At 39.0% G+C, this 24624-nt stretch overlaps 5 protein-coding genes across 19 annotated transcripts; 2 read left to right on the forward strand and 3 right to left on the reverse strand.

Annotated features, from left to right (window-relative positions):
• Positions 1-94: 94 nt before the first annotated feature.
• Positions 95-5068, reverse strand: LOC100120171 (protein wntless). The gene is made up of 12 exons (XM_001603784.6): positions 4569-5068; positions 3451-3629; positions 3245-3350; positions 3032-3156; positions 2806-2961; positions 2548-2725; positions 2337-2464; positions 2219-2224; positions 1963-2124; positions 1625-1852; positions 1389-1542; positions 95-1288 (listed from the first exon to the last, which is right to left on the reverse strand). Exons 1-12 carry the CDS (start codon positions 4672-4674, stop codon positions 1188-1190), a joined length of 1629 nt encoding a protein of 542 aa, XP_001603834.1. The 5' UTR covers positions 4675-5068; the 3' UTR covers positions 95-1187.
• Positions 5069-5766: 698 nt separating this feature from the next.
• Positions 5767-11666, forward strand: LOC100120199 (striatin-interacting protein 1). Of its 8 annotated transcripts, none has more exons than XM_016984179.3 (18): positions 5767-6131; positions 6408-6431; positions 6519-6635; positions 6752-7035; positions 7118-7135; positions 7222-7233; positions 7314-7325; positions 7405-7422; positions 7509-7526; positions 7609-7662; positions 7754-7777; positions 7949-8127; positions 8214-8527; positions 8613-8990; positions 9061-9305; positions 9387-9786; positions 9869-10073; positions 10154-11666. In XM_016984179.3, the coding sequence occupies exons 1-18, from the start codon at positions 6129-6131 to the stop codon at positions 10414-10416; spliced, it is 2568 nt and encodes an 855-aa protein (XP_016839668.1). In that variant the 5' UTR covers positions 5767-6128; the 3' UTR covers positions 10417-11666. The 8 variants fall into 8 exon arrangements, with proteins under 8 accessions (XP_016839668.1, XP_031782573.1, XP_031782574.1 ...); XM_031926713.2 differs by having other exon boundaries at positions 7408-7422; positions 10154-11466; XM_031926714.2 differs by lacking the exon at positions 7754-7777 and having other exon boundaries at positions 10154-11466.
• Positions 11536-21395, reverse strand: LOC100120232 (glucose-6-phosphate dehydrogenase). 8 transcript variants are annotated; one of them, XM_031926716.2, is made up of 9 exons: positions 21017-21395; positions 20866-20941; positions 20626-20753; positions 14018-14142; positions 13578-13945; positions 12733-13331; positions 12448-12653; positions 12200-12360; positions 11536-12124 (listed from the first exon to the last, which is right to left on the reverse strand). In XM_031926716.2, exons 3-9 carry the CDS (start codon positions 20642-20644, stop codon positions 12028-12030), a joined length of 1575 nt encoding a protein of 524 aa, XP_031782576.1. In that variant the 5' UTR covers positions 20645-20753; positions 20866-20941; positions 21017-21395; the 3' UTR covers positions 11536-12027. The 8 variants fall into 8 exon arrangements, with proteins under 8 accessions (XP_031782576.1, XP_031782577.1, XP_031782578.1 ...); XM_031926717.2 differs by having other exon boundaries at positions 20626-20777; positions 21017-21292; XM_031926718.2 differs by having other exon boundaries at positions 20626-20757; positions 21017-21154.
• On the forward strand, positions 20740-22469 carry LOC100120255 (coiled-coil-helix-coiled-coil-helix domain-containing protein 1). Its single transcript, XM_008205579.4, has 4 exons — positions 20740-21583; positions 21726-21886; positions 21965-22193; positions 22290-22469. The coding sequence occupies exons 2-4, from the start codon at positions 21745-21747 to the stop codon at positions 22306-22308; spliced, it is 390 nt and encodes a 129-aa protein (XP_008203801.2). The 5' UTR covers positions 20740-21583; positions 21726-21744; the 3' UTR covers positions 22309-22469.
• Positions 22333-24159, reverse strand: LOC100118319 (developmentally-regulated GTP-binding protein 2). The gene is made up of 5 exons (XM_001602607.6): positions 23944-24159; positions 23549-23856; positions 23036-23466; positions 22761-22962; positions 22333-22671 (listed from the first exon to the last, which is right to left on the reverse strand). The coding sequence occupies exons 1-5, from the start codon at positions 24005-24007 to the stop codon at positions 22585-22587; spliced, it is 1092 nt and encodes a 363-aa protein (XP_001602657.1). The 5' UTR covers positions 24008-24159; the 3' UTR covers positions 22333-22584.
• Between the last annotated feature and the right edge of the window lie 465 nt (positions 24160-24624).

The following is a 24624-nucleotide window of genomic DNA, read 5'->3' on the forward strand; positions in this document are numbered from 1 at the left end:
GGCACGACGGCTCTATAGGTATTTAAATTTGAACGAACGCGGGATTCTTAACGGCAACAGTGCAACTCACGGGAATATAGGCTTGACGACTTTATTTTGAGTAACAAATCAATTTATTTAAAAAATGCGATACAAAAGTCGTAAAAAACGTCTACGGGCTAGTATGTGTATATAAACCTTATGTTCTCTTGCAATGGCACGTCAGTTTTGAGAGCGCAATTCTTTCTCTTTATAATATTCATTCATTATGCTTGTGTATTGTGGTGTATCGAGGTGTGTTACGAAAACGTAAATTTGCATCTGCGTCGAAGAGAAATATCCTCAAATTTTTTTCCCACAAACGGAGTTCCTGTTATCGGGAAATAAGTAATAACGAAATAAAGCTATAAAGAATAAACGATAAAAGAAATGCTTCACGATACAAGACAGGCTCTTACACACTAAGTAAACTAACGAAATGCAATTTATTCTATATTCGCGCGTCCTTAACGTATTCAATGGTTTTGGACAATATGTCATTTTGGCCTATCAAACAGCTGGATTATTAGATACGCTAATCACAAATAAACGCATTCTGCACCTACAGAGTAGCTTCTCTATTTAGAGTTACAACTACTTTAGAAGACATGGGTTGAAAATGATTTCTTATCTTTAAGCGAGTCAGGAAGCATTGCGAAAATTATGCACGAATCATTAAAATGCGTTGAATTCAAGCACGTGTAAATATTAAAATTTAAATGAAGAAAACTGCCGAATTTTTTCAAAAACTAACGCAAAATGTGAATTTTTGCTTGAAAATACTAACAATAACTATTGAAGAAGCTCTGAAAAATATCTATCAATATAAAACTCAATATCAGATAGCTCTGAGGAAGTCATCTCGTGAGTTACCTTCATACATTTATAAAAAAGTTATAAAGTAAGCAGAGGTTACTTCACAATCACCCGGTACTTGACGTCATAACACAGTCTACTCTTATAATTACAACAAATACTGCTGTTATTTAATACTAGATGTACGAATATATGCGCGTTCGACGAGAAGACGACGATGAAGATTCTTGAATGCCCAGTGATGATATGTCACGTCAATGGGGATGTAAATGTTTTTCTTTTAATTTATTGATCGCGAAAGCTACAAATCCAGCGATAAGTTGTCGATTTTTCTCTCTTGAAAAGCACCGGATTTAATCTATGGCCGTTTTTCGCGTAAACGCTGTCAACGAGAGCATCTCGTTTGGTTCAGTTGGCAATCTGGAGAATTCAATTTCCTCACTAACGCTATTTTCTGCAAAATTAAACAAAAATTTAAATTAATTTCAAAAAATCAACATATTTTTTTTATTTTGAGTAACCATTTTAATTTACAAAAAAAGGGTGCATTTTACCTGATGGTTCGACTGGCCATTGTTTATGAGATGGGGCATATAAGCATAGCAAAGCTATAGTGTAAATATTCCACATGCCGTAAACTCCTGTAAAGAAAGCTGATGTCATCTCTAATTCGATATCTTGATCCCATTTCCACTGGCCTTCAGCAACCTATGAGCAAAAAAATAATTGGTTTTCGTAAAAACTGTCGTGTGACCAATTGTTCTTGAATCAATTGACTATTGCTTTTTACCTGTCCCAGAATAAAACCAATCACAGTCAATGATGCACATAAAAGAGTTGCCACCATCAAAAATTTGAAACGATATATGACACCTTCGTAATGCAAACGTCGAGCCGAACTCATGCTTGGTAAAACCGCCCTTTTGGCACTTATATTTATAAATACTTTCCATATCATGTATGTCAAAAACAAAAGATAGATTCCAGCTGAAACTCCCGCCAATATTATAAAGGATAACTATTTATATTGAAATTAAGGAAAAATATCGCATATTATTCTTGTTAATTGATGTAAAAAAGTTGTTTTTAACTTATAGCATTAAACTTTAAGAGTTATGAAAAGGATACAGCCATCTTTGCTCCAATATTTGTTACCCAAATTGAGTAAAATGGATTACGAAGTTGTACTCCTCGTTCGCACATGTCAAAGAATAATAATGACAGACAGCCGACTCCAACGGCAGACAAATGACGCCAGTAACACTTCAAAGAATTTTTCTGATCACCTTCCTACAATTTAAAAAATAATTTATGGTTATATCTTATTTATCCAATATTTTAAAAATAGAAGCATTAATTACTAATTTTTATAAACAAAATTTACCTGAACCTGATTGCATAAATTCGTTGGCGAGTATCATGAAACAATAAAAAAAAAAGTTATTAATTTTATTCTTGAATATTTATTTAGCTCATAAAATTTTTGATATTTATGTTTTTACCATCAAATGTTCACCAGCAAAAACAAGCCAGAAAGATAAAAGCATCGCATAAAATATTCCTTGTCTGACATCCTCTAGTAAAAGCATAAATGGCATATCAAAAGCAAGTGTAAGATACTCCAAAGGCACTGAAAATAAGCATGATTTAAAACATTTTTAAAATCCAAACTATTTTAAATGCTTTCATGGTTTCTTGAAATAATATACATACAGTTTAGAAGACTTAGAGAACAGCCTAAACCCAGTAACATATATTCTAATAAAGCTGGTGATCTCGAAAGCATGTGAATTCTTCTCCAGTACCAACAAAGGATTAAGAGTGTGATCGGAAAGAAAATAGTTTTCAGGCTCACCCAAACTTTAGTGAATCCACCATTTTGATTGATTACCTGTAATAAAAAAATAAAATATATTACATAGAACTAAACTTGGTAAAGAAAGCAATATGTGGCATATTATAGTAACTTACAGTTAGCCATAAATCAGTAACATGGCCTAAATCTTGGTTGACATTTTTTCGCGGATCGTTAGGTAAGCGAATGTTAAGTAAATAATAATCATGGTACAATGATCCTAATTCAAATAATGACAATATACTGCAGTTGTAGTTGTATTCTTCATGCAGCTAAAATAAATTCATAAAAAAAAGTATAAATAAAAATCATAAAAGTTAAATCAATTTTTTTAAAACTCACATTGTCAATGGCACAGTCTAAATTTCTTTCAATCACAGAAGAAGCATAGTGTTTCCATGCATCTTCAGGATCACCTTTATTTCTGTATGCCAGTCGAGCATCAAACGTCAATTTTGTAGTAGGAGCTATGAAGAATATCATTGATGCAAGTTTTATTTAAATTTTTATCAATAAAATAAAAATTTGGTTTTTATACACTTTTTTCCTACTTACGGACAACTATATGGCTGTGATACATCATATCCACTTGAAGAACACCAATCAAACTATGTTGCCACCGAGAATAATCGAATACTTGTTTATTATAAGGTGTAGGCATCTAACAAATTAAAATAATAATAATAATAATAATATATTTAATCATTTTAGGTGATTAATTTTTTTTATTAGTAAGTTCTAAAACATAGTATTTGAATTACCTGAAATGTATACACAATTGGGAAAACTTGTTCAGTGATCTCATGTGGGTCAATAACATTGCATTTTCCTGCAGGTCTGGAGTATATCCACTTGTCAATACCTGGTGCAGTGCCATTTGCATTACGTTGGTCTAAGCAAGCTGTTCCCAGTATATTTTGACTATTTGATGGTGGTGGAGCTAAAATAATAAATATCGAATATAAAATTAGTCATAGATTTTTTAGGTAGGCCTTAATTTAAAAAAAAAATTTGTTAACAGATTCTATTAACATTTATTACAAAATTGGAAATGAGAATAATGATGAATAAAGTTTTGAGTGACGTACTCTTATAGATGGAGGAACCCTAAAAGTAGCGGTATCATCAACAATCAAGAGAGGAAAGAAAAGGGAAACATGACTGAGAATACTACTCAAGAACACTTGACAACTGAAAAATCGAAGTCATGATGTCTCAAGTGTCCACTTCATTGTCTCCCCTCTGCAACATGCAGAAGAGTAGAAACAACGAAAGGAACACTCTGGCATATGTATAGCTGAGGGGTACCATTGAAACAAGTTAGTTAAAATTGTACAAATATATCTATTCATAAGTTGGGATTTTTGTTTTTCAATTTTTAAAATGAATATCGTTGAATTATTTAATCAAGCTTTTTACAGTATAGAAAAAAAAAATGTTTATGAAAAAGTGGTCTGCACTGTAGTGAAATATTCAGTTTCTCAATGGTCCATTAGCAGAGAAACAGGGATCCAGAAATATATAGCTAGGGTATCAATCTCTCCCTTTCTCCCTAGCATAAAAGTGTCATAAAACTGAGGCGGAAGAGTCATAAAAACCGGCCCCTCGTCTTCTCAGCGGAGAAAACAAAGAAACTTGCTGGAATCTATCTTTTTCAATGCAACGGGTCTTGAAAATCTTGATTGCAATTGCGTTTTCAAAAATCACATCCGCAAGCAACAGGGTTAAAACCGGCGGCGCCTCTCCGCGCTGCGTCGGGTAAACAAACATCCGTGTATAATACCGATAAAGCTCCGAAAATCTCGTAAAAAAAGCAGCGAACCTAACCCATGGGAAATAGCCGTCTTTGAAATAAACAGCTAAAAAAAGCTTGACTCACCCACGAGTCCGCCTACGAGGAAGGATACGATCTGTCCGAGAACGAGCAGCAACACCAGCACGGACAGCTTCTTGCCGCTGAGGTTCTCGATTATCGTGCCCTGCATCCTGACAGCAACTTGACGGCGACTGGTCGGCGCAGCAGTCCTCCTCTACCTCTTCAGACCGCTCACCTCCTGGAGGGTAAACTATTGTCGGGAGAGTCGAGCTGTGCAGTTGGCCCTTCGCACTTTTTAGCAGGTAGACGAGGGGATTTCCTTTGTTTTCGCCGCTGCTCCAAAATAACTGTGCAGTGTGGGGGTAGAAGCCGCAGACTGGATAACTGCTCTTTAGTCTCTACTCTCTGGTGGCTGGCTTTTTTCGCACCTGCGGGGAAGAGCGCGCGCGCAACACGGCGTCACATCACACGCACAATGTCCTGCGGCGAGAGTCGGGAGTCGTCAGTCGGGACTCGGGCGGGAGTAGGAGAAGCTGCGCGAGCGCGGGTTCATTAGAAATCCTCGGGGTCCGGGGAGAGAGCGACGGTCCGACGGACGAAAGAACCAAGCGTAGGAGAGGCGCATAAGGTGTGTTCGTCCTTCAATGACAGTCATAAAACGTTTTGCTTTTGATCTCGGCTAGGATGCTATTTTTTCTCTATTAGAGATTTTTTGGCTTTTGAAAGATCACATTATTGTACTAAAGTATGTATTGTCATTGTTTTAATTCAGACTTTTAGAATTTTATGCATAATTGAAACGATAGATATATCTAGATATAAATATTTTAAATATTAAATTACCATCAAACTTCAGAATATAGAGGGGCTGTGTAAGCGCAGTATATAGGAATGCAGTTGATTCATCATCATTTCCGATTGTTTCGTGTACTTATTCTAACACCTATACAGCTACGCGTAAATTGAATTCATTGTTTGCTAAAGGATGGGCCAGCTAGCAGAGTAAATAACGATCTCATCAAACAGTCGTGGAATTCTTTGAAGAAAAAAAAACTTTTTAATCATCACCTTGTAATATCCAGAGTTATCGTTCAAGATAACTTAAACATTCTATTTTTATACTAGTAAATTTAAATATTTGCGCCGCATACAATGCAACTTTGCAGAATCCTCACAAATATACCGATAGTCGATAATGCTCTTTTATGACGTCACACATTTCCCTGCGCGATATATACGTATATATATTATATAGTTATATAGGATAGATCCTATAACCTCACAAAGTCGGAATCCGTCGACGTCTCCGCTGAAGCCGAAGAGCTAAGTATCAGTCGCGCGAACGATGGGGAGGTCTCGTCCGCTATTCTGAAGCCACATTTCATCTTGTTGGCTGCTTCTGAAAACAGCGGGATCATCCTCTGCGTGAGCTCGATTATCTTCGCCAACGGAGTGTTTGTACATCCTACATACGTCGCGCAAGAGAGAGAAGCTCAGCATAATGCCCGTGAAAAGCTCAAAAAGGAGTCTTGCTCCAGTGTTTTGTACGGTTTCGCTGTCGTTTTCATAAGCTCTCAGATAATATTTCGCCAGTCGATTTCGTTTGCCTGGTAAATCGCAAATATGGTAAGTAGCAAGACTATTTCATGCACGGTTCTCGACATATCCAGCAAATGTGGTACAGTTTTGCTGTATCGGATACACAAGTTGCGTTCGTGCTTCGACTGTCCGAGATCATTTTGATTGTTGACATTTCGGAGCAGCCATTGCACGATCGTATTTGGTGTATATTTTGATTTTGGCAATTAATAACGCATGAAATTTCCTTATAGTTAGTTAGCTTAGATTATTATTTATCCTTTTAAATGCTTACATTATACTTGTATTTTTTTTTTGTTATAGGCATCAAAAACTTTTACTTTGATAGTAGGTTTTTATTTTGCAACATTTTCTTTTACTACGTAGTAAGTTGAATAGGCAAGAATTATACTGAACATTACCTTTTTTTTTTAGGATAACTCAACCAGTTCAGAACTGGACTTTGTGTATGAGGATACTGATTCGCATGCTAATGAAATTGCTGAATTGTACAGTTATACGGAACAATATGAATTGCAACTCAATGTCAAAGTAAGCTCTCATCAATTGGCTGAGTATTTATTTTTATATTGATAAAAGAATGTATGGCAACACAGTTCATTACAACTGTTAAATAATTGATTCATTTTTAACTGACATATTTCTAGGCTTTTGAGGATCAAATGCAATGGTACAACCTCAGACCAGTTTGGCAAAACTTAAGCAGCGAGCAGCAAAAGTCAATAATTTATAAACTTCTGGATCAGCTCGAGGTCTCAAATAAGCAGTTGAGAATGAAGGCAGCAAGATGCATTTTGTATCTGGCACAAGGTTGCTGGGCAGAGGTTCAGTCTGACAAGGAACAACAAGATTGGGAAAGAACAAACGTAATGTTGCTGTATGAATGTGGAACATTTTCAGCATTCGTTGAACTGTTGAATATTGAGATAGAGTAAGCATTCTTAAGAGATTTATATTTGTAATGTTTAATAACGCCAGGATAATTTTTTTTATATATTTTTTTTATTTCTAAGTGAAAGTGAATGTATGAGGTGAGCCCCTTTAGTAATTTAAATCAACAAGTTATAAGGAAAGAACAGTTATTTATAAATTTATTTTTATTTTTTTTATTTCATAGAGTGTACGAGAGGTGAGTTCTGCTGATGATAATTGTATTCAATTAAAAGGACATATTTTTATTTTTATTTTTTTTTTTTTTTTATTTTAAAGATTGCGGGAGAGGTGAGTTTTGTTTTATGTCAATGAAAATCAATAATTTCAAAAAATGCGTTCTAATTTTAAAATTTTCTTACTTTTAAAGAAGCAATAAGTCAGACAGGTGAGTCCTTGATGACGAATTAAATTCATTTTAAATAAAAGGGTACATATTAAATTTTTGTTTATTTTATTTATTTATTTTTTAAGAATAAGTGGGTGCAACATGTAAGTACCCTCTATTTATTAAACTTTGAAGAAACATGCATTAAAAGAGCGCATTTTTATTATTTTAATTTTTTTTTCCAAGAGTTAACGAGATTGATTTAATGTGTTTAAACGATTGTGTGTGCGAGATTGAGGTGTGAGTACATACATTATTCTAAGTAAAACCAATGATTATAAATTAAAGAGGGCATCTTTATTTATTTTATTTTTTTTATTTTTTTAAATAGTGAGGGTTATATGAGTAGTAAGAGGTGAGTTTTTTTTCAAAATAAAACGCAATACTTTTGATACGGTGTTAGGGGAAATTTAATACTAAAAGTTTGCGAACTAACAAAAATTATCGTTATAAAAAAGTTGGAACTCTTCTTTATTAGTCTCTTTCGGTATTCTACACCTTATATTAATAATACAATTTTTTTCAGAAACAGCACGGCAGCTAGCACTGCTATGAGGAAATTAGCTGTAAGCCTGGCAGATTCTGTAGATCTGCGCGTTATACTGTCTGTTTTGTATATTATTACTGAAGTCATGAGGGAAGAGAATAAACGTCTAGATGATAGTATTTATAAACATAATGTTGAAGCTTTCAAAGAAGAATTAAGTAAGGCATATTTTAGTTGATTAATTAAAAAAACCAATTTACTTTCCCTTTAAATCGAAAACTAAAAACATTTTTTCACACGACAGTGAATCCTTGTGAAGATGAGTTACTGATTGTAAAGCTGTTGGGAATGGTAACTTGTTTTTGCAGCGGGTCTGCTCCACATTTTCCAATGAAGAAAGTGTTGCTTTTGTTGTGGAAACTAATTTTAGTTTCCTTGGGCGGAATGGAAACTTTACGAGAATTGAAAAAGCTCTATCGTGAACAAGTTGGTCTTGATAATCTTCAAGAAGATACAATAGAGGTGGCCAAAGCAATGAGACCGAGTTCTCCACCAACAAGTGCCACTGATTTATTAGACACTCAAAACTTGAAGAAGAATAACAGACCATTCAGACGGGTAAATACAGCGTTTTTATTTAAATAGTCTCGAACGTTTGACGCCTAAGTTTTTTATTAATTTGATTATTGTGATTATTTTTCAGAGTTTGATGAAACAAAGTTCTCTGGACGAGCCAAATCTAGAATATGAGTCAGGGAGAGGTATGCTTATCAAAAACGAAGGTGGTATGGATACATCTGAAGGTGATGTTGATGAAGGAGTTTTTGTCAATCAACCAGTACTTGGATCTTATCAAAATTATTACGATAATCCGAACAATCCACCACAAATGAGACCTGATACACCTCCACCTGTAAAAGCAAAAGGTTTGCCTTGGGCCCCAAAAGTGAGACAAAAAGATGTCGACTCTTTTCTGGATATTTCAAGATTGAAATTTGTTGGGTACAAATTACAAGGGGATAGAGAAAGTTTGGCCGGATTACCGCAACCAATACACGAAGGATTGAGTACTTTAAAGAAAGTAAGTAAAATGAATTCCATTAGTAAACGATATTTTTGTTTCTTTGTGTCTCTACATGATTTTATTGTAGCATATGTACACTTCTCTGGCGGAGATACAAATACAAAAAGAAGAGGAGATTGCAAAAAATCCAATTAGTACTCAAGAGCCCCCAGTTCGTCAAACTGCAACTGAAATTTTATATCAAGCTATGTTGCCCAATTTGCCACAACATATGATTGCACTGCTTAAAATATTGCTTGCTGCAGCGCCTACAAGCAAAGCCAAAACCGACAGTATTAATATTATGGCTGATGTTTTGCCCGAAGAAATGCCGTAAGTGTTTGAATAAAATTCGTATCGTTTAAGCTTGTCCAGGAAAAATAATTACTTGATGCCGTTTCCGTTTTCTTTCAGAGTAACTGTGTTACAGTCGATGAAACTTGGAATCGATGTAAATCGACACAAGGAAATAATAGTTAAAGCAGTATCTGCTATTTTGCTTCTTTTATTGAAGCATTTCAAATTAAATCATGTGTATCAATTTGAATTTATGTCACAACATCTAGTCTTCGCTAATTGTATACCGCTCGTACTGAAGTTTTTGAATCAAAATATACTGGCTTATATTGAAGCCAAGAATGTGATTCCTATTCTCGATTTTCCGATGTGTGTAATAGGAGATCAACCTGAACTGACGGTCGATAATCTAGAGATTGGAGACAATCAGAATTATTCCTGGCGGAATGTTTTCTCTAGCATTAATTTATTGCGAATACTCAACAAATTGACTAAATGGAAACATAGTAGAATAATGGTAATTTATTTTCCTATGATCGTTAAAAATTTAAGAAATTAAAAAAAAAACAAACCTTTGATAATGTATTTGGTATTTTTAGATGTTGGTAGTTTTTAAATCGGCTCCAATATTAAAACGCACTCTTAAAGTCATGCATGGCATGCTTCAGTTGTATGTCTTGAAGCTACTCAAGATGCAAACCAAATATTTGGGCAGACAGTGGCGTAAAACAAATATGAAAACCATCAGTGTAATTTATGCTAAAGTTAGACATCGTCTAAATGATGACTGGGCCTTCGGAAATGGTAAATTACATGCACTCTTTAATTTGGTCAAGTTGAATGCTTTTATAATCAATATTTTTATAAAATACGCTCACTTATAGATTTGGAAGCCAGGCCGTGGGACTTTCAGGCCGAAGAATGCACTCTCCGTGCGTGCGTGGATCGATTCAACAATCGCAGATATTCAAACGCAGTAAGAGACGAGGAGTTGGAGCCTGTCGACACTTCAATTACTTCGGTGCTTGGGACTAATGTTGAACTTACTGACGAGTTTAAACAACACTATGAGCTCTGGTTGCAGCAGGAGGTGTTCCAAACGACCATTAATTGGGACGAACTGTTAGGTCCCAGTTATGAAATTTAAATTTAATCAAGTTAGATATTAAGTGATCATTACATGCAGTCTCTGATGAAAAACATGCATGCCGAAAGATTTTTTTTCTTTTTTCTCAAACAGGCGAAAGTCCGGTACAAAAATCTTTGATAATACTAATAAAATGAACGCCGGTATTAGCTTTAGCTGACTGTTTGGTCAACAAATTTTTTTAAATTTTATATGAAACTTTTTATGCGCTCATTTTGAAATTCTTTTTATAAAACAATATAGAACATTTTTAAAGTACCCAGTGTTTACCTATCAATTAAAGAAATTGTATTCGATTTTAATATAATCTCGTTGGTGCTCATTTTTTCATCAGAGATTATATGCTGCTTTCAAATTTTTAAGTCTAAGATTTTTTCACTACCACGAAAGTGGAAACAAAGGCTTTTTCATAAAAAAACGCATAATAGATATTATCCATGGAAATGTACAGTATAGGCACATTTGTTTTCTTAACCGACTTCTTTTTCTTGACGTATAGAATTGTGATAGTGCTATGATATTTGATTTTCATGAACTTTGTTGAATTATGTAGTCCGAACAAAATCCAAAATGATCAATTTATAGCCAACCTTGCGAAGTGTGAAATTGTGAAGTAATGTGAATTAATTTCTCATTAGCAAGTTCAAAATACTGTATATATGCTAAATGCGCTTCTTACTACATTGATTCTTTGTAGAAGCTCATTTCGTCTGGATACAGTTCTCTGTAGACGGATTTTATTTTGTAGGAATCAATTCTCAATTATATAGATAGGGTATTTCGCGTACGAAAAACGCTGATTATACTCGACCGTTGCGCTTTATTCGAAAAAAATGATCGAAATAGAATGATTTTTCTCGGTAGTATTGTGTATAGCAACGTTAACTTAATTATTTTATGTGAAACCTGGCATGTTTTTTTACTGAAAAATTATGCGAGTTTATTGATCGATAAACATGAGTAATATTGTCCCTGATATGTAGCCATTTTTCCCCTCTCTGTATAGAACGTATTTCATCAAATTATGTACATAAACGGTCAATCAGTATACATATATACTTTTTCTCGCCTTTGGTTTATAAACAGAGCAAGTGGATTATTAATAACATTAATAATAAATTCGTTATAATAATCAAATACTGCATTTTTTATTTGAAAAAAAATTCAGTTGCACCCCAACAGATCGTCGCTGTAGATATAACAGAGTTACCAAATTTTCTTTGCTAACGCGTTAAGGCATTTTTTTATTTTTGTGTATCACACGTAATGTTATCAAAATTACTATAATATTTATATATACATCAGTTGTGTTAACGGTGCACATAAATTTATATAAACTATCCTTTTTTAACGCTAATTTCAAACACTAAACATATATTAGCATCCATGCACTTTTTACAAAAATACACTTTTGCAAAATCTTCATTTGCAAGAATATAAATATTTAGCTTACAATACGTAAATATATATATATATATATATATATAATCGTACGTAAATCTAAAAGTATGAAGAATTTTAGATCCCTTTCTCGTGAAAATGCATGATAATGTTTCCAGGTATGTATAGTGATCACAGATTTTTTTCATTTTTGACAGTATACGAAGCTCTTCAACAGTGCGGCCGTACCCATTTGTACGATCCGTAGTAGGCAAAGTTGTTAGCTTTGGCCATCTCGTCGGCTTCTTTTGGTCCGCGCGAGCCATATCTGAAGAGAAATACAAGAATGTTGTCATTTGGTCTTTATTTTAGACGGGTCATTTCGGTTCTTACTGCCACTTACTTGTACGGGATGGGACGGATATTCTGTTTCTCGATCTGGTGAAGCAGGGGCGTGAAGATTCTCCAAGCCTCGCTGAGCTCGTCGCTGCGCACGAAGTGCATCTGAGAGCCGCAGAAAACATCCAGAATCAGTCTTTCGTAAGCGTCAGGCAGTTTGAGACCCTGAGCGGAGAGAGAAAGTAACGTTAGCCTGATGTTCAAAGGAGGTAGATCGATCGGAGTATATCGAGAACGTGCGAGCCTATATACCTTGTATCTGCTGCCGTAGGTCAAGTCAAGCTCTGTCTCCTCCATGTCGAACGTGATGCCGGGCGACTTGGTCATCATCTTAATGTACAGTGCCTCTCCCGGCTGGACTCTTATGACCAGCTCGTTTCTCTTGCCCTTACCGTCGAAAATGTCGCCCGGCACATCTTGGTACTGGATCCTCACCTCGGCCTTCCTCTCGTTCAGAGCTGCGCCAACCGTAAAGCAAGCGTCAGAAATTTAAATTCCGAAAAAATCACACAGAGGAAGTCAACGATCGGCACGCACCTTTGCCGCATTTAAGAATGAAGGGGACGCCGTCCCAGCGCTCGTTGTTGATCTTGAGCGCGGCCATGGCGTAGGTCGGCGTGTTCGAGCCAGGGGGCACCGTCCTGTCGTCCAGGTAACCCAGCCTCGCCTCGGGATCGCTCGACTCCGGATCGCCCACGTACTGTCCCAGCACGACCTCGTCGAGGCTGACGGGCTTCATGCACCTGAGCACCTTCACTTTTTCGTTTCTGATATCGTCGGGGTGACAGGAAGCAGGCTTCTCCATGGCGACGAGCGACAAGATCTGCAGCAAGTGGTTCTGCATGACGTCCCTGATGATTCCGAACTCGTCGAAGTAGCCGCCCCTGCCCTGAGTGCCGAACGGCTCCTTGAACGTGATCTGCACCGAGGCGACGTTCTCGCGGTTCCAGGTCGGGCTGAAGATGCGGTTGCCGAAACGCAGCGTCATCAGATTCTGAACCATCTCCTTGCCGAGATAGTGGTCGATACGGTAGAGCTGCTCTTCCTTGAAAAGGGCCGCCAAGTGGTCGGTGAGCATTTGGGAGGTGGCGGCGTCACGGCCGAAGGGCTTCTCGATGATTATCCTCGTCCAGCCTCTGCAGGGACACGCGAGATTGAGTACATTGAAGTTAGATCCAGCTATCGCGTGCTCGAGGAGCTCTGCTATTATTAAGATACCGGCAATCTCCTATCGCGGCGATTGCGAATGTTGTATTACATATATATATATATATATATATATATATATATTTATTACGGACAAGGAGATAAAACTCGAGTATTTTAATTGCTATCTTTCAATCGATTAGTAGAGGAATATCAATGAACGTGCGAGAACTCACTTGGGCCCCATGCAGGTGTGCCTGATGTGGACGGTCACGGCTTCGAAGACGGACGGCGGCAGGGCCAGGTAGAAGAGCCTGTTGGCGCAGGTGTGTCCGTTCTCGTGTCTCTCGATGAGCTTGTTCAGCTTGACAAAGTCCTCCTCGGTGTCGTAGGAGCCGGCGACGTAGTGATTGAGCCGCCAGAACTCCTCGTAACGCTCCTCCTCGCCGGGCTTGACCTTCATGTACTGCTCGCATTTTTCGCGCAGGGACTCGACCGTCAGGTTGCTCCTGGCGTAGCCGTAGAAGGTCGTCGCTGCCGGGATGAGGTTGTCGCGGAACAGCCACCAGAGCGTCGGGTAGATCTTCTTCTTGGCCAGGTCGCCCTGTGAAACGGAGGAGCAGCATGAGTGCGTGGTGACGGTCGTATATATATATATATAAGAATGCATCCTTACCGAGGCGCCGAGGGTCACGAAGACGTGAGGAAAGTGGCTGTCGAAGTGCGTGCCTTCGAGATGGTCCATTTCTTCCGATTTAAGGGACTGCCGAATGAACGCCAGGCTCTCCTCAGTAGAGGCTCCTGTTGAAAATTAATCATTATTCATATGCTTTTATTTATTACGCATACGCCTGGAAAACCTCAATGTCTTTTCAAAAAGGAATATGCATTGCCATTTTCATAAATTTCGCCTCCTTTTCGACCGTCAACCTCATCATTCAAGTAAATCGTAACAACAACGTTCGTGTTTTTAACGCGAATAGTCGGCCCTGAACTTGACACCGAGTTGGCAGATTATTCCGATTTTTGCACGATCCAGCAACGCTGCAATTTGCAATAATCGGCAGCGCGATAACTCTGTGAAAAATGATAATCGCGTGAGCGGCCTTTTTTCCGGGGGAAGTTGATCGTTTTGACATTTGCTCAAGACTCCTTTGTGTACTAGTCGGAATGCATCAAAGGTGTTTCACCCTCCAGAATCCTATGCTCAGCAACGTATGTAAAGACGTCTCAAGTTTACGCGCATTGATTACACACACAAGCTTCCAATCAATGCTAAGCAACAACCGGAAAAGACACCTGCTTAAGTCGCATGCGATTATGACGTCAGCGCACCTACGAGCGCGTTATTTTTTACATTTGCAAATTTGCTTTTTCGCATCGGTAGGAGAAAAACGTTTGCTTATATTTCAACGGAATCGGCGTTAGTCATACGCGAATAACGCTCGTTATGAAATACGAGCACATCGCAGACTCTGACGAGAAGCAAAACACCACGGGTTTTCCCTCTCGTTGTATCAATTGTTACTCTGATTCACAGCAGCACTAACCGCGAGTTCTACGTCTCTCTTTTCGAATAAAGCTTGTCGAAACTAAGCCGAAACTAAGCGCCGATACATAGAACGCGACAATTTCCGAAAATTTCCTATCGATAGCTCGCCCTTCGGAGTCACTGCCAGCTGAAAAATCACCCTGTCATCTCCGTGCACACGTGCCCCCCTCTAAAATCGCCGTACAAAGCTGTATATCACACTCACTGAGCACCGGATGCTGGCTTTGATTTCCATTTCCGTTGACGTATCGGCGATTCATCTTGTAAGCAGGTACACACGGTCGGCCGATATGACAACAAATAGCTCTACGGTGATAACGTCTCGCGAGCAACAGTCACCGAGGACGACGAGGCAACGACTGCGATCGCGCGATCCGGAATCCGTCGAGTCAGGACGCCGCTCGGTCTAATACCTACTATATACTGCGCGGCCCGCGTGTTTATGGAGAGGTGGCGCGCCAACACGTGCTCGACGTCATGCGTATATAACGCGCGCACACACACACACACACGCTCTATCGGCGATCGTTCGATTCTGTCGTACAGAAGCTATGCGATTCGATGGCAGCTGACTTTTGATGGCCCTTGTGCTTCGTACGGACAGAAATTTTTTATTTCGACTGGGATTATCGTGCATTATCTGCACACCTGCACTTTTTGTCCACCAATCGAGCCGAAACTTCAATGCTGATCCGGAGCAATTTCACTATGTTACCTTCGGCTCGATTGTGTACGGCGTAAATATCGGTGACTCCGTCGCGTACACGTGCGTTTCGTGCATGTACCTGACTGCGAGTATCTGTCGGAAGATGATTAGATGAAAAATGCGCGGCAAACTATTACAGCGTTGCGCACACACGCCGAGAGGTGAACTACTCATTGTCGTGTGCGATCCCGAAGAGGAAAATCGCGCGTTGGCCCATGCAATAGCCGAAACCATACTGGAAATTCTAATAAATTAATCAAATGCCTCTCAAAAATCTCATCCGGATTGCTCCGGCACAACACACTATCCGTCGGCAGCGGTAAGAAAAGCATGAGATATACGTGTACAAAAGGCTGTTGGCCCTTCCAGGTGCGCCGCCGGAACTGGAATATATTTATAGCGGCTGCTTACGCTACTAGCGTGTGTAACTATATTGCGTCTATGCTCGTATATCTGTAAAAGTGTGTACGTAAGTGCGCGCGCCTGTGTCAATGACGCAGGAAAGCCGCGTCTTTTTTTATTTTCGCGCTTTTTTCGATTTTCTCCCTGCGATGAGGTGGGATTGGTCAGCTCGAAACTTTGACGTCGGTTTGAGCAATTTTTCGGCTATATTTACCGAATAAATCTACAGAAACGTCATCGTAAAATTCACACGTCGAACGACTGTCCGCCTCTCCCTCTGTAGAACGTCACGTATCGTCATTGCGCGATAACTCGATTTTTTCACTTTTATCGTTCGATAAAACTTTTCGACTCCGACGGACTGATCGACGAATCAACGACCATTTTCCTTGCTCTCGTATATTATACGCGGGACACACGTGTTTGGCTATTATTCCTCCTCGCGCTGTGCACTACCCGAGCACGTGCTTCCGCAGCGCCGAAATCTCCAAGCGCAAAAGTGATTAACCGATTGCCTGGCCCGCTGCCTTTTTTTTAAAGTAATTCGATGCAGCTGCTTAGGCTATTTATAAAGCCGCCTTTCTTGACGCTCTACGGTTAAACTATACTAAACATATCATTGAGAAGAGGATTCATTGGATGAAAACAAACATCCTTCCATTCACTAGCGACGCACAACAACGCGCGCGCGTCATTCAAATCGGCGAGGATTTTTTATCCTTATAGTTCCTAGAGGCGCGCGCGGATGCACTCGAGCGCCATCAGCAGAAATTCAAATATCCATATAGCGGCGATTGAGAATTCGGTCAAAGAGTCACCGCGTACGGTGAAAGACGCGCCCGTACACGACACATTAAACGTATGCACACTTTTTAGCGTTCGATGTACCTAACGAGTGACTCGTATACGGTTTTTTTTTTAGAATATTCAATAAGGAGCGATTTCCGTGACGCGTTTCCAGCTGTTGCGCAATGCCGCTATGACGAGAGTTTTGTCATATGCCCTGGCCCGGAATGCAGTGTGCTGACGCGGACTTGGCGAAATTCGGTGAATCGAATATTTGAATTTCTCTTTCTAATTCGTATATTAATGTACAGTGTACTGCAGTAAGCCGTTTGAATTGTATCGAACCTTTGCAACAAAGAATTTTCAAAGTTGATTTGAAGGACGAGAGATAACGACCATGAAGATCCTTTTTGCGCATGTATAGATTCATCGAACGATCTCCGTCGTTGCGTAACTGCAACTTGTAACGCGCGAGTACTTATGTGTGTTTTTGTAACAAGTTTTAATCGCACTATTTTCGTAGCACCTTATCCTTTGTTCGCTGCTGTTTTCAGCTACTTTACAATATTGGTCGAAGTGCAAGTCGATGCAGGAAAAATCTGAGGTGACGACTGACCGAAATAGCGAACGATCGTACGAGGTGCGAATAATGAATTATGGAAGAACTCACGTGCACACGGGATGTGCGAATAAAAAATCAACTCGGAGCTCAACGTACTCGTATACATATACTACGCTGGAAAAAATTATAATAATGCTGGAAGCGCGCTGCTCGCAACCTTGACGCTCGAGGAATATAATCGGAAACACTGCGGCAACGTGATTTCTCTCGTAACCGGAAGACGAGGAAATTCCGACGTCGTTGATTAGAAATAAATCAAATGTTTTTCAAAAATTCAAAGCAAGGAGCGTATTGCACAAAACTGGTCAATTGTTGGATGTCATATCTGATTGAAATCAAAACGGCGATCATATTCTGCAGTGATGGCGTGACGGATCTCGAGAGGATATCAGATTCAGATAAGGCTGATTGAAAATACAATTCCACTATAAATTTTATTCTCAATCGAACGCTGATGACTTCGCGATCGGGAAATCTCAATCCTCCCACTTATCTTAGGGCGACTCCTGATTTAATCCATACATTAGCATTCGGTGGGACTGGAAACGCTTGAAAATTGTCCAAAGTAACTTATGAAACTTTGATGGGAAAAACTGTTGAAAAGTATAATGCAATTTTAATACACAACTGACTGTGGTGGTGGGAAAGATCGGTTCTGAAGTAAAACACGAGTTTGATCAAAATTTGCCCCAAGCTTACCTCGACATCATTGACCAAAAATTGACGTAATCTTCAGTAATGAACCTCCGGAATTCGCTCGTTTTCGTCAACAAGATTTACAACGCGCAATCGCCGAAACAATTCTGAGCTTTCGAATGAGCCAAGAAAACTCTATACCTGTCAGTCCCGCGCGATGCAGCGAAATTCTCTCCTCATCATCACACCGATACTACGTGCCTATATATTATACACACATGCACAACAACTATGAGCCTCGTCAAAGCCAGTACACGATGTAACGATAATCGCCGTCCCGGCAAAACTGGCAGAGTTCTGGTTTCGATGGCGACTTTTTCTGTGGACAGCTGCGATCCCTTTCCACGTGAAAAACCGAGCCTCTTCCTCTCTGTCTCTCTCTTTCTCCTTCCCAGCGACATTTTCCGAAGCTCGCGCGATTAAAGCCCGCCACCGGGTGGGGGCATAATTAACGTTTTTCTTTCTGCCGCGTGAGCCGATGGTGTTGGTGTTGGTGTTGGTGGTGGTCTGCGTGTAAGTGCTCACGTGCTGACTGCGTTTTTTTTTTCGAGAATGTAATTTGCGGGTCACCGAGAGGAGCTGAGTCGCCGAGGCAATGGAAGCTTTACTTATTTCAGAGCTGATTGCTTTTTCTTTTTTTTTTTTTCGTCCGATGGGAGTGCGAAAACCTCGAAACATCAAATTCCAATTATGTATGACATTTCTTCGTCAAATGTTAACGTAGATTAATGACGAGTTGCAACTGCTAAGTTTTCTTGGTCTAGAGTATGTGACATAAGTCTCTTAAAGACTCGGCAATTGTGCTTCAAATAATTCTTCGAAATTATAAAGATGCAAGTCACTTTAGCATTGACTTTGAAACTACTCCAACGCTCATTCTTTGAAATGTATACGCGTGTAATACACACTACAATGTAGTGAATGGCAACACAAAAATGTATTCGTTCCACGGATATCTCTGTAGAGCTGCGTACGTTTCGTCTCAAAAGGAGACTTAGAGAACGTTTTTCTGATCGAGCAGAAGAAGAAGAAGCAGCGCCAAGTGAAACAAAATAACCGCGCGAAGATAAAAATTGCATAAAAACAATAACAATCGCAGACAAAAGCTTGCCGAATTTGAATACTGATTTGTTAAAGTATCACCGCGATAATTCGGCCAATCGTTCATTTGTTTACTTTCTGCGATTGTATACAGCGCATCGGAGCGCCGGCAGTTACTTATCTTTCGGAAAGCCGATGAATGTAAAATCATCCGATCGTACGCGCCACGTTCTCATTTACGCGCATTTATTTACACGCTCGTACACGCCGCGATTGCGCAACTCGCAGCAGCGGCTGTACACTTGATACAGAAACCGCGACTATCCTCGGCCATGAACGACATATATTTTTCATTGGGAAAATTCAATTCTTTCTGCTGTTATATATACGCACGAAACACCTTCCGGCTATAGGCTTTTGGAGTTTTCAAGCGCACTCATTTGCAGATTTCGAAGTTTCGTTGATTCTTATTTGAACATACGAGAAATAGAAACCTATCCGCATCTAGCTTTTTAATCGTTTTGACGTCGTTTTTAAATGAAAAAAAAAAAAAAAAAACAGAATAATTTTGTTTAATATACCTGGCGCCTCATTGAATAATACGTAAATTGCATTATCACGTGGTTCGTGCGATTAGACCGGCATGACGCATGGCGTGACGACTTATGACATAACAATGAGAAACAGAAGCTGAGATAGCTCTAATTTAATTCCGTTATTTATCTTCCGTTTTTACTCTATCATCGTTTTCCTACGATTGCTCGTATCAAAAGCAAGCGCGCTCCGAGACTATTTTAACATTCGCATCGGTGTCCGAACAATACTTTGTATGTAATTGGCGCATCTCGTTTGAATGTTTATCCATGAAAAAAATTTCTATTCCCACTACATTATTCTTCCATTCGTCATTTCGAGCTCGCTTCACCGACTCGCCTCAAGGTTCCTTTCTATTCAGTTATAACCGTGACACAATGTGTGAAACGGAGACAAGGTCAAGGTCGAGCAGGATAGAATTCTTTAATTTTTAATTTTTTCACGAGAATATAGATCCAACTTAAATGTGTGAAGTTTTTGCGTAAAAAAGTACATGTTCTGAGATCGATAAAAAAAAGTTCGAGAAATATTATTCTCGTTCGAAAAAGAAGTCGGTACCGCAGAAACCTTCATTGCTCGTCATTCGACGCAAACAACTTCTCTTTTTCCTTTACAGCTAGGTCCTTATCTCAGTAAAGCGTATACACATCTATGTAGCGCGTCAGCGAGTAACGCTACGAGTAATTTGGAAAGATTCGTTTGCGGGCCCGTAATTAATTGGATTCGCTGTGGAAACTTTCGAGGTATCAGTAGCCAAACGTCAATGAATTCGGTCCGGACGGCGTTTCTATCGTTTATTTAAGCGCGAAGAAAATCTTAAATAAATAATCTAAAAAATTCCAGATGCAGATGTTGTATAATAGCACTTCTAATAATAGTACTCACTTCGACACATTGTGGCCATTGTGAAGTACTTTTCTCGAACGCTCGGTTACTTTTTCTCAAGTCCAGCTCTCTCGATTATCCCACGTCGCTGGCACTGCTCTTCCAAAACTGAAAGTCACTCTTCCGTTCTTCCTCAACGGACAAGAGATTTACTTTATATTACAAAAGTATCAAAAGTGTTTACTAGTTATTTGAAAATCGGCCCCTTATTAATTTAAGGAATAAATTATAGAAACTCACCTAGTGTATGCTAATAAGCCAGTAGCGAAGCCCGAGGTAAAAGAGCGACCGGCCAGGCGGGCGTCCGGCGTTTCAACTGCACAGAAATCGAATTTCCATAATCGCCCTTCCTCGCGCTGTACAGCTATATACTACGCCGCCGTATACTCACCGCATGCAATCGCAGAGACCTTGCGCGTATATTCTCTTTCTTGCCCTCGATTTCTCGGGTAGACTCTTTTTTACGCACTCTATTAGATCTTTCTTGCGACACTTTGACTTTCACGCACACTACTTACTTACTCCACCTCGTGTGTATTGTGACGCATAGTCACTTTTTGCCAAATTTATTCGGAAGGTTATGAAGAGCGTTTGCGCGGATTTAAACGAGGGGTAAGGTAAGACTCGCGAGAGACGAACGTCTTTTCTCGCGACTCATGGTGCGAGTGGATCACGCGAGTCATATGGGAGGCGCGCGCGCGCACACGCATGATTTTTTTTTCGCCTCCATATAATAATTGTTAATAACGACGGTTGCCGAGCCCGGTTTGTCCTCTTCTGCCAGTCGGGTGCTGCCATCGGACGGAGTCTTGTGCAGGTTTTGCTCAACCGAAATAAACATGGCGTAAAGAATCGAATGGAATGGATTAGCAGAAGTTAGGTTTGTGTGTGGACTCGTCAAGTTTTAGTTCATTGCAAGGGAAAGGTTGCTTAATTTTTCTATCGGAGATTGCTCGAGGTAAGTTTAGCTGTCATTATTTGGATTCAAGCTGGTGTCATTATGATTTTTCCTCATTTTTATCGAAGAAAACAATAAATAACGTCGCTAAACAACATAACCTATTGCTTTATAAAATTATTAAGTTATTTTAATTTTATAGTTAGTATTTCAACCGAAAAATGAGGTTCACATACATATTGGCAGCTACGCATGCACCAGGCAAAGGCAGGTGTCCACAGCCACCCAACAAGACTCCGTTTCAGGAAATTCTGCCTTTACGACTAAAAGACAGAGTTTCGGGAAAATCGGATAAGAAAGCAGGTATACACAAGCAATGTAGCAATTATCAAGAGTATAATCGAATAAGCTTATCCTTCATAAAACGTATTGTATTTCCAGAGGGTAGCTGCTTGCAGGAGATGATACTGGTCCTTTCCTGCTTACAAAAAAATGAATATGAAAACAAGCTATGTCAAAAGGAAGTAGATCAATTTAAAAGCTGCTTCCAAAAATTCCAGGATGTGAGTTTTCAATCGAAGAGAGCAAAGGAAAAAGGTATTCTAGTACCAGGAGATAAAAACCTTACGCATAAACAAGTAAAGAAATTGTTCAAGACCAGACCAATGTTGTAAGTTTAAGCTTGTAGTGTAATAAAACTTTTTATTGTTTAAAAACATGTTAATTATTTACACATTTTGCAATAAAAAATACTTTATTTCTGTAGTCTGCATTGGAAGAACTGAGTTTCTGAAGAAATAATGAAATCATTTGCTTTTTAATAAAATTTTTATTAATAAAACAGTATATATCTCAGTATTTTGCGATTCGGAACGCGATTGTGTTAAATGGGTGTACCTTTAAAATACCCCTTCTGTTACGTTTTATAAAATGAATTGCAAAAATCGATCTTTGCTATTTTTCTAGCGTCGATGTACCCCCTGTTTCAAAAATATAAAAATCTTCCCTATCTTTGTCTTTAGCTTGTTACATCAATTTAACTGACCAAGGAACAAATTTCTTCACTTCTTCATAACTTGAATAACATCTTCATCGTGCATAATATGCTGTATGCCAACCCTTTGGGGTGAATACTTTGTACTTGTACCCTGAAAATTAGAAATAAAGATTGTTGATAAGTCTTCTTACTTCATGAATTTAAAATCAGAGCAAAATAAAGCAACGAATAAGTATGTACCCAAACAAGAGCATATTTAAATTGGGCTGCTAGTGTGCGATGAATGGCATGGCAAACATGTTCAACAGAGACACCTCTTCGTAGAATCAATCCGTCATCAAAATCTGGTGGCTGACCTGGTTTCTTTGTGTAAACTCGTATAAGGGCAAGGTATTCCCAAAGAGTTTCCAATAAATAGTCAAGATTAAGCTTCATGTTACAACTAAAACGAGTGAATTATGGGTTTAATATATGGAGTTAAACGAAACAAAATTACTGGAAGAACAGTTGCCTACCTGACTACAATACTATTTGCCTGTCTTGCAATTCTGTCTACTTCTTCTATTGAAATCTGATCTATTTTGTTGTAAACATAAAGGCAAGGCAGATACACACGATTGGCATTGATAACATCAATTAGTTCATCAGCAGTGCAGTCTTCTCGAAACAATACTTCAGCATTGAATATCTTGTATTCATGCAGGATCATTTGGACCAGCTTTTCGTCTACTTTTGTTAAAATACACGTGGAGTTGAAGGATAGTCCTCCACCTTTTTTGATTTTAAAATATATATTGGGCTTCCTCTTGTTTAATCTTATGCCTACAGACTCCAACTCTTTTTCCAATAATTGCCTTTGAACATCTTGCTTTGTGGCATCCAACATCATTAAAATTAAATCGGCGGTTCTTGCTACAGCTATGACTTGTCGTCCTCTACCTTTACCCTGAATTAAAAGAATGTCATCTTTAAAAAGTATTCAAGAATATGGTCTTGGTAGGCATATTTCAAGCATAATTAAGACTCACTTGGGCAGCTCCTTCGATGATACCAGGCAAATCAAGAAGCTGTATATTAGCACCCTTGTATTCAATGACACCAGGAATACATGTCAGGGTTGTGAACTCATATGAGGCAGCCTCTGACTCTGTGTGAGTTAACGTACTAAGTAGGGTAGATTTTCCGACAGACGGAAAACCAATTAGAGCCACCCTGGCATCTCCAGACTTCAAGACATCGAAACCTTCACCCTTTTCAGACTTTTTGGAAGGCTCTAGCAGTTGTGAACGATACTTGGCTAACTTTGCCTTCAGTAAACCCAGATGGTACTCAGTGGCTGGATAGTAAACGAAATCAAGGTTAAAATTAAAAACCACAATCGAAATAGGCAAGTGGTAGCACATAACCTGCTGTTTGCCTTTACCTTTATTTTTTTGGGTCCTAGCGATCTCCTTCTCGATTTCGGATATTTTTTCTAAGATACCCATATTGACGAAGTCTTAATCCACACCGCAAATAATCATTTACAAAATAAAAACACAGAAAAATTCACGTGCGGTGCTGCATCGAGTCTGTCGCACTTTCCACACGGCAAACCGAGAGCCGACGTCCGACGATCATCATAGACAGCATATATATATATATATATATTGTCTGTGTATATATCTGTGTATATATGTGCACGTCCCTTGCGAGAATTCATATACCGCCAGATGTCGCACACGCTCGCTATTTGAATTCTATTCATAATGATGATTATAATATAACTCATTTATAAAAAGTATCTTTATAGTAATCAGTGATTTTGAAGGTTTCATTCAACAATGAGTTAGGTTGTTTATTATTTAAAATGTTTCTGTATATATTCGTTCTATCAAAATAGAATATTTATAATATACCTAAAGGCTAAAGGTGGAAAGGGGCCAAGTTCGCGTCTGACAGCAAGTGTCTATACCGAGGGGATGAGAGAAGCGGCAACGTTGCGACGTGCTATATGAGTAGAAAGCAAGGGACACGTCTGACGCAGCCAGCCAGCATCTACTTACACTGCGCTTCGGCATTTTCCGTCACGAGACCGGTCAGCGTACCGCCGAGCCCCCCGCCG

The sequence above is a fragment of the Nasonia vitripennis genome, chromosome 3 (assembly GCF_009193385.2).
Source record: "Nasonia vitripennis strain AsymCx chromosome 3, Nvit_psr_1.1, whole genome shotgun sequence".
NCBI classification, from domain to species: Eukaryota; Metazoa; Arthropoda; class Insecta; order Hymenoptera; family Pteromalidae; genus Nasonia; species Nasonia vitripennis.